This window comes from Pecten maximus, chromosome 2, assembly GCF_902652985.1.
Source record: "Pecten maximus chromosome 2, xPecMax1.1, whole genome shotgun sequence".
In the NCBI taxonomy this organism is placed as follows: domain Eukaryota; kingdom Metazoa; phylum Mollusca; class Bivalvia; order Pectinida; family Pectinidae; genus Pecten; species Pecten maximus.
Window position 1 is genome coordinate 40,123,736 of NC_047016.1, and position 13,327 is coordinate 40,137,062.

A 13,327-nucleotide genomic window follows, 5' to 3' on the forward strand; every position below is an offset into this window, starting at 1 on the left:
ATATCACTCATTTGAATAGGTGATATCACCAAATGGGAATAAATAGTAAAACGGCGCCCCATAGATATCACCTGTTCGAATAGGTGATATCACTTAAGAATATTTTTAAGTGATATCACCTATTCCAATTGGTGATATCAACTATTCGAATGAGTGATATCACCTATTCGAATGAGTGATATCGCCTATTCGTTTCATTAAGTGATATCACCTATTCGAATGGGTGATATCATCTATTCGAATGGGTGATATCACTTATTTGAAAAATGAATTGGTGATATCACCTATTCGAATAGGTTATATCACTGACTGAATAGGTGATATCACTGATTGAATAGGTGATATCACCAAATGGGAATAAATAGTAAAACGGCGCCCCATAATGGCGGCAATCATGGATTAGGCCTATGGACTGACCAGAAAAATATCAACATTTGGTAAGGACCATCTCGGGATCATTTCAGGTAAGGTAGAACTTGAGAAGAAGTTTGAAATAAGTGTTGTTCAGGAAATTGAAAACTATGATTGCGCAAGCATGTTACAAAATGGCAACCGTGTCTGCCATGTTTAGATTTTACGAGGCTGAAAAATAGCAACACTTTGTTGGCTACCCTTTCTAATCATCCTCACCGATTTCCAGCTCTATGGCACCAGTGTAAGAAGCGAAGTATAAAATGCGTTATTCATTTCAAGATGGCTGCCTCGGACCTACCCGAAAAATAACAATACTTAGATCTAGTCAGGGCCATCTCGGGAACATTCCAGGAAAGTTTCAGCTTTCAGTTCAGTGGAACTCGAGAAGTTTGAAATGTGAAAACGGACGGCGCATGACGACGGACGAAGTACGATTGCTATAAAATGGTCCCCCAAGAAATAAGAACAAGAGTATAAGAAATATAATGTTAAAGTTTATTTAGATAAAACAGTGTGGCACTAGTGATACTTGCAATTGTTAAAAAATCATAACAGCTTTAATTATAGAACAATATAACAGTGTTGCTAAGTGACATTATAGAACCAAATGTGCTGATAATATACAAACACAACATAAGAATATGACAATAAACAAACAATATTACGATAAACAAACAACATAACAATATGACAACATTATAAATACAACAATACAAAATGACATAGAAACACGCCGAAACAATGACAATATACAAACAATATATGATATACAAACACATTAATACAACAATATGACAACATGCAAACACAGCATCACACATTTGTGCTGATCAAACACTAATCAATTATACGTAGCACTAACGTCTATGGATATCGGAATTACCGAGATTAACCTATCACATTATCAGTCTATCACACGCCCCTCCAGAGAATGCTGTAGTTGGTCTATCACACGCCCCTCCAGAGAATGCTGTAGTTGGTCGTAGACATCCTGGCTAGCTCGTCAGTCTCCACGGTCCTTCCCGATGTGGCTGGCATCTCCAAGTCTGGGTCTCCTCCCAGGGAAGTGAGGACAAGGGCAGATAACTCCTGGACCTGGCGATTCTTCGTGGATCGGTACTGGTCAAACATCCTGCGGACACCCTGGATGATGGACTTGCGGGTCAGTAGGTGGAGAACAAGGCTGTGGGCATCGTCAAGTGTGGATAGGAAAAGTTGTCGGTCAAGGCGGGTCAACTGGTCATCTGGAATAAAAGATTAAATACATGTATATGTTACTATGTTCAAAGACATTATTCAAGATAAGATCTATCGCACATTGTCCAATAAAAAAAAAAAAATAGAAACTGGACATAAGAGTTACGACCGGAAATAAACACACAAGTGTTGATCCCTTTAAAAAAGTCTATATACCAGAAAAAAACCATTTGATTTATATTGAAATGATACAGTATAGAAATAATCTATTTATTTAGCATTTCTTTGTTGGTATGAAAAACGAACTTTCAACAATTTTAATTTAAACACCTTAAGAATGTGGAATTACGATTCATTCTAAATATTTGGTTTGTACATGTATGGTGGAAGAACTTCCTAACTTGTTATTACATTATTACATATTTCATCACAATGTATGGATGGTTTTATTGAGAAACTAACTGAATTAAAAATAATAAGATAGGATATTTACCCTAACAATACAATTATCCTGAAGTGGGTTTGAGCAATTTAATTAAAGTTATTAAAAAGCGTTGAAAAAAATGAAGAAAAAATATAAGTTTGATATTGTGCTTTCTAAGAATTAATAATGTTTACATCAAAATAATAGCTTTTTTATCTTAACAATACATACCTAAGAAGTTGACCTGCTTGGCAGCGTTGTCGTGGGCCAGTAACAGACTCTGGAGTTTCTGGGCGTAGTACACAACATCAGTAGAGGTCATCTCAGCCATGGTACAGGGTAGAGGTCAATTAGTGGGTAGTTCTGGCAGTAGGTATAGAGGCAATGTTGATATCAAATTAGAAAATCGTCTGCTTATATAGACAAGGCTTGATTTTGATTGGTCTCATCACTTAATCAGTTGCATTGGTCGGAAGAATTAACTCCTCCCATATTTTGATTATCTTAATTACACTTAAACAGTTTTACCGTTAAATGTGAGTAGATATTGTAACGGTGTTGAGATCAAAGGTTTCTTGTCCAGATATGGCTTGGTTTTACCGTACAGGTAATTAGAGGTGGAAATGGAGGTAAGATCAAAGGTTTCTTGTCCAGGTATGGCTTGGTGTTACTGTACAGGTAATTAGTGGTGGTACTGGAGGTAAGATCAAAGGTTTCTTGTCCAGGTATGGCTTGGTGTTACTGTACAGGTAATTAGAGGTGGAAATGGAGATAAGATCAAAGGTTTCTTGTCCAGGTATGGCTTGGTTTTACTGTACGGGTAATTAGAGGTGGTACTGGAGGTAAGATCAAAGGCCTCTTGTCCAGGTATGGCTTGGCGTTACTGTACAGGTAATTAGAGGTGATACTGGAGGTAAGATCAAAGGCCTCTTGTCCAGGTATGGCTTGGTGTTACTGTACAGGTAATTAGAGGTGATACTGGAGGTAAGATCAAAGGTCTCTTGTCCAGGTATGGCTTGGTGTTACTGTACAGGTAATTAGTGGTGGTACTGGAGGTAAGATCAAAGGCCTCTTGTCCTGGTATGGCTTGGTGTTATTGTACAGTTGCAAATTGATTTGACTAAGTTGACTATTGACTTAGGTATTCCAAGTGTTATATACAACATACAATAATGTACAGTTCATTACGGCGATGGAAAATCAAATAAATTATACATTTTTCATTACGTCCTTGTAGATTGTTTCTGCACTGACTAACGACAAAATGTGTCGGAATACAAAAAAAAAATATGGACATATGTTAAATTGAAAAGGTACGTGACAAAGAGAAGCCAGTTTTACGTTAGCAGGAAGTGACCGACTTAATAATATTGGAAATCAAGTTAACCATGATGTTTGGAACGTAATGTGAAATTAAGTTTTAGATATTTGCCTAAGTTACACAGTTCCTTTTTATCCTGAACGGTTAATAATTGAACCAGTTTATAAAATGATGGCCGATTCCAGTAATATTTCTTTATATATCTTTTACGTAAATCAATATAAAGAGGACAGATAAGCATGAAATGAAATTCATCTTCTATCAAATTTTGAGTTCAGTTAATGCAAAATCCGTGTTCTATTGAAATATTTTGGAATCTACCTTCTTCAATATGTAATTGATGAGACGATAATCGAATAGGTGATATCACCAATTCATTTTTCAAATAAGTGATATCACCTATTCGAATAGGTGATATCACTTAATGAAACGAATAGGTGATATCACCAATTCATTTTTCAAATAAGTGATATCACCTATTCGAATAGGTGATATCACCCATTCGAATAGGTGATATCACTTAATGAAACGAATAGGTGATATCACTTATTCGAATAGGTGATATCACTCATTCGAATAGGTGATATCACCAATTGGAATAGGTGATATCACTTAAAAATATTCTTAAGTGATATCACATATTTGAATAGGTGATATCACCCATTCGAATAGGTGATATCACTTATAAAATTCTTAAGTGATATCATCTATTCGAATGAGTGATATCACCTATACGAATAGGTGATATCACTTATGAAATTTTATAAGTGATATCACCTATTCGAATTGGTGATATCACCTATTCGAATGAGTGATATCACCTATTCAATCAGTGATATCACCTATTCGAATAGGTGATATCACCAATTCATTTTTCAAATAAGTGATATCGACTATTCGTTTCATTAAGTGATATCACCTATTCGAATGAGTGATATCACCTATTCGTTTCAATAAGTGATATCACCTATTCGAATGAGTGATATCACCTATTCGAATGGGTGATATCACTTAATGAAACGAATAGGTGATATCACTTATTCGAATAGGTGATATCACTCATTCGAATAGGTGATATCACTTTAAAAAGTTCTTAAGTGATATCACCTATTTGAATAGGTGATATCACTCATTTGAATAGGTGATATCACCAAATGGGAATAAATAGTAAAACGGCGCCCCATAGATATCACCTGTTCGAATAGGTGATATCACTTAAGAATATTTTTAAGTGATATCACCTATTCCAATTGGTGATATCAACTATTCGAATGAGTGATATCACCTATTCGAATGAGTGATATCGCCTATTCGTTTCATTAAGTGATATCACCTATTCGAATGGGTGATATCATCTATTCGAATGGGTGATATCACTTATTTGAAAAATGAATTGGTGATATCACCTATTCGAATAGGTTATATCACTGACTGAATAGGTGATATCACTGATTGAATAGGTGATATCACCAAATGGGAATAAATAGTAAAACGGCGCCCCATAATGGCGGCAATCATGGATTAGGCCTATGGACTGACCAGAAAAATATCAACATTTGGTAAGGACCATCTCGGGATCATTTCAGGTAAGGTAGAACTTGAGAAGAAGTTTGAAATAAGTGTTGTTCAGGAAATTGAAAACTATGATTGCGCAAGCATGTTACAAAATGGCAACCGTGTCTGCCATGTTTAGATTTTACGAGGCTGAAAAATAGCAACACTTTGTTGGCTACCCTTTCTAATCATCCTCACCGATTTCCAGCTCTATGGCACCAGTGTAAGAAGCGAAGTATAAAATGCGTTATTCATTTCAAGATGGCTGCCTCGGACCTACCCGAAAAATAACAATACTTAGATCTAGTCAGGGCCATCTCGGGAACATTCCAGGAAAGTTTCAGCTTTCAGTCCAGTGGAACTCGAGAAGTTTGAAATGTGAAAACGGACGGCGCATGACGACGGACGAAGTACGATTGCTATAAAATGGTCCCCCAAGAAATAAGAACAAGAGTATAAGAAATATAATGTTAAAGTTTATTTAGATAAAACAGTGTGGCACTAGTGATACTTGCAATTGTTAAAAAATCATAACAGCTTTAATTATAGAACAATATAACAGTGTTGCTAAGTGACATTATAGAACCAAATGTGCTGATAATATACAAACACAACATAAGAATATGACAATAAACAAACAATATTACGATAAACAAACAACATAACAATATGACAACATTATAAATACAACAATACAAAATGACATAGAAACACGCCGAAACAATGACAATATACAAACAATATATGATATACAAACACATTAATACAACAATATGACAACATGCAAACACAGCATCACACATTTGTGCTGATCAAACACTAATCAATTATACGTAGCACTAACGTCTATGGATATCGGAATTACCGAGATTAACCTTTCACATTATCAGTCTATCACACGCCCCTCCAGAGAATGCTGTAGTTGGTCTATCACACACCCCTCCAGAGAATGCTGTAGTTGGTCGTAGACATCCTGGCTAGCTCGTCAGTCTCCACGGTCCTTCCCGATGTGGCTGGCATCTCCAAGTCTGGGTCTCCTCCCAGGGAAGTGAGGACAAGGGCAGATAACTCCTGGACCTGGCGATTCTTCGTGGATCGGTACTGGTCAAACATCCTGCGGACACCCTGGATGATGGACTTGCGGGTCAGTAGGTGGAGAACAAGGCTGTGGGCATCGTCAAGTGTGGATAGGAAAAGTTGTCGGTCAAGGCGGGTCAACTGGTCATCTGGAATAAAAGATTAAATACATGTATATGTTACTATGTTCAAAGACATTATTCAAGATAAGATCTATCGCACATTGTCCAATAAAAAAAAAAAAATAGAAACTGGACATAAGAGTTACGACCGGAAATAAACACACAAGTGTTGATCCCTTTAAAAAAGTCTATATACCAGAAAAAAAACCATTTGATTTATATTGAAATGATACAGTATAGAAATAATCTATTTATTTAGCATTTCTTTGTTGGTATGAAAAACGAACTTTCAACAATTTTAATTTAAACACCTTAAGAATGTGGAATTACGATTCATTCTAAATATTTGGTTTGTACATGTATGGTGGAAGAACTTCCTAACTTGTTGGATTATTACATATTTCATCACAATGTATGGATGGTTTTATTGAGAAACTAACTGAATTAAAAATAATAAGATAGGATATTTACCCTAACAATACAATTATCCTGAAGTGGGTTTGAGCAATTTAATTAAAGTTATTAAAAAGCGTTGAAAAAAAAGGATGAAGAAAAAATATAAGTTTGATATTGTGCTTTCTAAGAATTAATAATGTTTACATCAAAATAATAGCTTTTTTATCTTAACAATACATACCTAAGAAGTTGACCTGCTTGGCAGCGTTGTCATGGGCCAGTAACAGACTCTGGAGTTTCTGGGCGTAGTACACAACATCAGTAGAGGTCATCTCAGCCATGGTACAGGGTAGAGGTCAATTAGTGGGTAGTTCTGGCAGTAGGTACAGAGGCAATGTTGATATCAAATTAGAAAATCGTCTGCTTATATAGACAAGGCTTGATTTTGATTGGTCTCATCACTTAATCAGTTGCATTGGTCGCAAGAATTAACTCCTCCCATATTTTGATTATCTTAATTACACTTAAACAGTTTTACCGTTAAATGTGAGTAGATATTGTAACGGTGTTGAGATCAAAGGTTTCTTGTCCAGATATGGCTTGGTTTTACTGTACAGGTAATTAGAGGTGGAAATGGAGGTAAGATCAAAGGTTTCTTGTCCAGGTATGGCTTGGTGTTACTGTACAGGTAATTAGTGGTGGTACTGGAGGTAAGATCAAAGGTTTCTTGTCCAGGTATGGCTTGGTGTTACTGTACAGGTAATTAGAGGTGGAAATGGAGGTAAGATCAAAGGTTTCTTGTCCAGGTATGGCTTGGTTTTACTGTACAGGTAATTAGAGGTGGTACTGGAGGTAAGATCAAAGGCCTCTTGTCCAGGTATGGCTTGGCGTTACTGTACAGGTAATTAGAGGTGATACTGGAGGTAAGATCAAAGGTCTCTTGTCCAGGTATGGCTTGGTGTTACTGTACAGGTAATTAGAGGTGGTACTGGAGGTAAGATCAAAGGTCTCTTGTCCAGGTATGGCTTGGTGTTACTGTACAGGTAATTAGAGTTGGTACTGGAGGTAAGATCAAAGGTCCCTTGTCCAGATATGGCTTGGTGTTACTGTACAGTTGCAAATTGATTTGACTAAGTTGACTATTGACTTAGGTATTCCAAGTGTTATATACAACATACAATAATGTACAGTTCATTACGGCGATGGAAAATCAAATAAATTATACATTTTTCATTACGTCCTTGTAGATTGTTTCTGCACTGACTAACGACAAAATGTGTCGGAATACAAAAAAAAAAATATGGACATATGTTAAATTGAAAAGGTACGTGACAAAGAGAAGCCAGTTTTACGTTAGCAGGAAGTGACCGACTTAATAATATTGGAAATCAAGTTAACCATGATGTTTGGAACGTAATGTGAAATTAAGTTTTAGATATTTGCCTAAGTTACACAGTTCCTTTTTATCCTGAACGGTTAATAATTGAACCAGTTTATAAAATGATGGCCGATTCCAGTAATATTTCTTTATATATCTTTTACGTAAATCATTATAAAGAGGACAGATAAGCATGAAATGAAATTCATCTTCTATCAAATTTTGAGTTCAGTTAATGCAAAATCCGTGTTCTATTGAAATATTTTGGAATCTACCTTCTTCAATATGTAATTGATGAGACGATAATCGAAATTTAGAAATAAACATCTAGAATAAATTTTGTTAATTAAATAACGTTGAAGAGTAAAAGATTCGATTAAAACTTGCACAAAACCACTTTGATGAGCCTTCCATAAATTCACTCCTCGTTTGAATAAACATGTCCATTAAACGCTGCTTAAACAAGTGCAGAAATAATTTATTATTATCTACGTTATGGCTCAACCAAACATTACTATAACCAGTAGAAATAAAAGATTTCTAACTTGGCAACGCCAGTTACAGCTTCTGTGATTACATTCATTCATATCTACATACACTGACTTAAGTATACAGTTATCAGACTTAATTAATTCAAGCCACTATTTAATAATTCGACACTATGATATGCATAAGTAAAATAAAAAAAACAGTCAACTTAGATTCAATATTTAGAGACAGATTAATATTAAACAAACATTTTCGTCCAATATCAGCAATAGTAAGCCGAGTTTTATAAAATTAACTCGTCAAAATGTGACGCCAAGGTAATTAAATCTATCAAAAAATTCAATCGCATTGTTTTCGTTCGAATCTAATCTACCTCCATTCCTGAATACGACAATTTTGATTTTCTCGGTATACGTAATTTCAACGACTCTAACATTCTGGAGAAGACCAGTTGAGTATTCAGAAGAAAAATCAGTGTCGTCAGCGTACATTAAAAAAAAAGATATTATTTCTGAGGAGTAATGCATCACATGACATGATAATTAATTCTTTTTCATAGTCATTGACGTACATTGAGAAGAGGAAGGGAGGTAACCCCTCACCTTGCATCAAGCTTTATATAATGCAGAAAAAAAATCTGAAAGTTCAGATTTGTACAAAGCACCTGATTTTAAACTTTCATAAAGTGATTTCAGAATATCTAAAAGTTTTCCTCTTACACCACTTTGATACAATTTCATAAATAATTTATTTATATACACTATCAAATGTTTTACGATAGTCTACAAAACAGCAATAGAGCTTACGCTTTTTCCGTGCAGGGCAAATATAGCATCGTTTTTACCGTAACCCGGTTTAAAACCAAACTGGGTGTCAGTTATAATACTGTAATGGTCGGACAATTTCAGTAGCCTGTTGTTAAGCAAACTTGTAAAAGGTTTTGATAAATAACTTACCAACGTGATGCCTCTATAGTTATTTTCATCCTGCAACTGCCACCGCATTGTCGGAATACACCCACCATATATATTTTTGCTGTATACGGCAGTGACGGAAAACAGCTGTATTTTGGAATCTTAGCCACTTTTGTCTTTCTTAACCCTCGCCAAAATACAGCTTATATCTTAAGACACTGACCATGTATTCTCTGTGTATCGGTTTTTTCGCCCTATAAATGATGGAAAATTGTAAATGGACAATAACATGTAGATAAATTAAATTAAGTGTAAATATACAATAGCATATAGATAAATTAAATTAAGTTTGAAAAGACAATAACATGTAGATAAATCAAATTAAGTGTAAATATACAATAGCATATAGATAAATTAAATTAAGTTTGAAAAGACAATAACATGTAGATAAATTAAATCTAGATTAAGTAGACAATAACTACATGTATAAGCTATCAATATATAACATGATTAAGGATTACGTGGATAACTTATATATTTTACCTATCTAGTTATTGATTTGAAATGATTTTCCTGGTTGATACATGATATAGTACAGTATATCTTCAATTTTTGTATTATCCATCCCATCCTATTAACCGATTTCCCACAAATAAAGAAAATTAATAAACCAATTATAACATTTTAATTTCGGTCGAATCATGGTTCGATCGATTTACATTTTTATATTGACCCCAGACTTCTCCCTCAATATTTTTTCTTTGGTCTATATAACCATGTATCGACCTCATCAAAATACTATATTTGTATCTAAGAACCTCATAACCATTCCATGGTGAATCATTGTAATTACCTTTTGTCCGTCGCGTTGTCCGCCCACTGTGCCTCTTGTCCGTAAATGATTTACGTTTGCGACCAAAAAACATATACCTGTTTTGGGGAAATTCTGCTGAAGGAAACTGACAACGTCAGTGTATTTAATTAATACATGTTCTATATGATGCATACATGTAATATGCATATTTATCATATAATCGACAAATTTTCCAGTCAATTCGCCAATGTAACTGTACCCTGGTACTAGCTTTGCCAGTAAAAAAAAGAAACAAAATGGCTGCCACCTTTTAAAAACCTGTGAAAATGTAATTTTTTAGTTTAATGATGCAAAAAACTCTGAAATAGATTTTGTGAAACTCGTCTCGAAGTGTTGGAAGGCTATCAAAAAATAAAATAATCTAATTTAAGTTCATACAATCAGCTAGACGTTCTCCATGCAACTTTCCATTGCTTAATATTTACACATGATGTACATGTATGAAGATAAACGAATTTTATCTTCCTGTTCCATATTTTTTATATCAGTTTAAGTGGTTCACCTTCTTCAATTCTTCTGGAAGTTGTCTAAGAGAAATCCACCACCCCAAATTACACATATATTTCCTTAAATGGCCATGAATTCCGGTAATAATTGATAGTTATACTTTTGTATCGCTTTATTGGCTTTCATTCAAAAGATAGCGATGATTTCTTAGGTCATCTGACCCGACTGGTCAGGATGACCATTTGCCATCCTGTTTCGTCCGTCGTTGTCCATCATGCGTCTTAAACATTTATTGAAGACATTTCTTCTCAACTTGTTAGGAATGATCCCGAGGTTATGCTGACTAACGGGTTATTCTAAAATCCAAGATGGTCATCATGACCGCCATGTTGAAAAAGATTGAAAATCACATAACAGGAAAATGGGTGTTTACTAGTATATGATAGGACTAACGGGAATTAAGTTATTTTTTGGACTAATGGACTTGACGTTTTCTACGGTAATCAGTTTCCAGGTTGAAGGGTCAAAAACATTTAGTGTCAGCGCTCTACCGGCAGGTAGCCCGAGTTTCCCCTGGCCCTGACACCATGTCTTCGGCATGGTGTCAAGGTCAGAGGAAACTCGGGCTACCGGTTTGGCCAAATTGTTGTGGTTGCAAGAGTAAGCAAAAACGGAAATGAAGAGAACAAACACAAAGCAAATGTCATGATATTTATTTAACAAGTGAAGCACTGCAGAGACATTGATTAATTATTACACAATCGTTTTACAGATAAGATACAATAGAATAATATGTATTGCTGCTTTGTGACATATAATAGACCAAACCATTACAATGTGGCGATACACAAATAATACAATTTAACAATACATTACATAACAATTTAACACAATACATTACATAACAATATAACACAATACATTACATAACAATATAACACAATACATTACATAACAATATAACACAATACATTATATAACAATATAACACAATACATTACATAACAATATAACACAATACATTACATAACAATATAACACAATACATTACATAACAATATAACACAATACATTACATAACAATATAACACAATACATTACATTACAATATAACAATACACACCATTACAATGTAGAAACACATTCTGTCCATGTCAACACTATTAGTAGCACTATGTTTATAGATAGGAAATGTCGATCTCAAACAATCACATTATCAGTCTATCACATTATCAGTCTATCACACACCCCTCCAGAGAATGCTGTAGTTGGTCTATCACACACCCCTCCAGAGAATGCTGTAGTTGGTCTATCACACGCCCCTCCAGAGGATGCTGTAGTTGGTCTATCACACACCCCTCCAGAGAATGCTGTAGTTGGTAGTAGACATCCTGGCTAGCTCGTCAGTCTCCACGGTCCTTCCCGATGTGGCTGGCATCTCCAAGTCTGGGTCTCCTCCCAGGGAAGTGAGGACAAGGGCAGATAACTCCTGGACCTGACGGTTCTTGGTGGATCGGTACTGGTCAAACATCCTGCGGACACCCTGGATGATGGACTTGCGGGTCAGTAGGTGGAGAACAAGGCTGTGGGCATCGTCAAGTGTGGATACGAAAAGTTGTCGGTCAAGGCGGATCAACTGGTCATCTGGAATGAAGAAAAAATCTGTTACACATTGTACAAAACAAAATACTCTAGCCGGGAACAAAATATAGCAAGCTGAACAGCATGTTGATTTCATATACTTCCGTAAATAAATCAGACCATATTGAAATTACTTGAATGGCATTATTTTCATATGCTACCATTAACATAAGTTATACTGAAATAATTCAGTAAAACAAAAGCTACCATTGTTATTTTCACGTAATAGGGATGTAATTTTGAACAAAGTCGTGTCAACAGCTGGTGTTAATTTGTAATTTTACCTTTCTCACTGTTATTGCTCTTTCGTTATTCGTTATCGATACACGCAACCTTAACCAGTTTTTTTCGTGGTTAAAACTTGCAATTTTATTATTTAACGAAGAACAGGTAACACTGCAAAGATACTGCCATGTTTGGTTTTTTTAAATTTCTGCAAAAGTAAAATATTCCAAATTATTTACAATTATCCTGAATTGAGTCAATATCATCTCAAAAACGTCAAAAGAAAAAATTGAGCAATAAAAAAATTCTTTCACGATTAAATGAAATTGCTGGAAGTTTGATATTGTGCTTTGTAAAACTAAAATACTGTTTATAATTTAAAAAAAAAAAAGAGTTATTTATCCCTACAATACATACCTAAGAAGTTGACCTGCTTGGCAGCGTTGTCGTGGGCCAGTAACAGACTCTGGAGTTTCTTGGCGTAGTACACAACATCAGTAGAGGTCATCTCAGCCATGGTACAGAGTAGAGGTCAAGTAGTGGGTAGTTCTGGCAGTAGGTACAGAGGCAGCTGTTGATATCAAATTAGAAAATCGTCCGGTTTTATAGACACGGCCTGATTTTGATTGGTCACTTCATTAAGTCATTTTCATTGGTCATAATAATTAATAAACCACTCCCGTGCGTTGTGAAACGGTAATTTATCACTTCTTAATTACACTTCAAACAATTATACCGTTAACTGTGAGCAGATTTGTTAATGGAGGTAAGATCAAAGGTATCATGTCCAGGTATGGCTTGGTGTTACTGTTCAGGTAATTAGTGGCGGTAATGGAGGTAAGATCAAAGGTCCC

General features: G+C 35.2%; 2 protein-coding genes across 4 annotated transcripts; both read right to left on the reverse strand.

Annotated features, from left to right (window-relative positions):
* Window positions 1-1,315: 1,315 nt before the first annotated feature.
* LOC117322061 lies at window positions 1,316-2,428 on the reverse strand. The gene is made up of 2 exons (XM_033876792.1): window positions 2,267-2,428; window positions 1,316-1,658 (listed from the first exon to the last, which is right to left on the reverse strand). Exons 1-2 carry the CDS (start codon window positions 2,364-2,366, stop codon window positions 1,363-1,365), a joined length of 396 nt encoding a protein of 131 aa, XP_033732683.1. The 5' UTR covers window positions 2,367-2,428; the 3' UTR covers window positions 1,316-1,362.
* A 3,273-nt stretch (window positions 2,429-5,701) lies between these two features.
* On the reverse strand, window positions 5,702-13,036 carry LOC117322063. 3 transcript variants are annotated; one of them, XM_033876796.1, is made up of 2 exons: window positions 12,891-13,036; window positions 5,702-6,136 (listed from the first exon to the last, which is right to left on the reverse strand). In XM_033876796.1, exons 1-2 carry the CDS (start codon window positions 12,988-12,990, stop codon window positions 5,841-5,843), a joined length of 396 nt encoding a protein of 131 aa, XP_033732687.1. In that variant the 5' UTR covers window positions 12,991-13,036; the 3' UTR covers window positions 5,702-5,840. The 3 variants fall into 3 exon arrangements, with proteins under 3 accessions (XP_033732687.1, XP_033732685.1, XP_033732686.1); XM_033876794.1 differs by lacking the exon at window positions 12,891-13,036 and adding an exon at window positions 6,747-6,903 and having other exon boundaries at window positions 5,708-6,136; XM_033876795.1 differs by lacking the exon at window positions 5,702-6,136 and adding an exon at window positions 11,745-12,251.
* Window positions 13,037-13,327: the final 291 nt, after the last annotated feature.

Bases quoted from the DNA above. Each gene is read 5' to 3' on its own strand.
- LOC117322061 (XM_033876792.1), bottom strand. From the start codon at position 2,366: ATGGCTGAGATGACCTCTACTGATGTTGTGTACTACGCCCAGAAACTC. The intron at 1,659-2,266 runs GTATGTATTGTT...CTTTTATTCCAG, and splicing joins CAAGCAGGTCAACTTCTTAG to ATGACCAGTTGACCCGCCTT.
- LOC117322063 (XM_033876796.1), bottom strand. From the start codon at position 12,990: ATGGCTGAGATGACCTCTACTGATGTTGTGTACTACGCCAAGAAACTC. The intron at 6,137-12,890 runs GTATGTATTGTA...CTTTTATTCCAG, and splicing joins CAAGCAGGTCAACTTCTTAG to ATGACCAGTTGACCCGCCTT.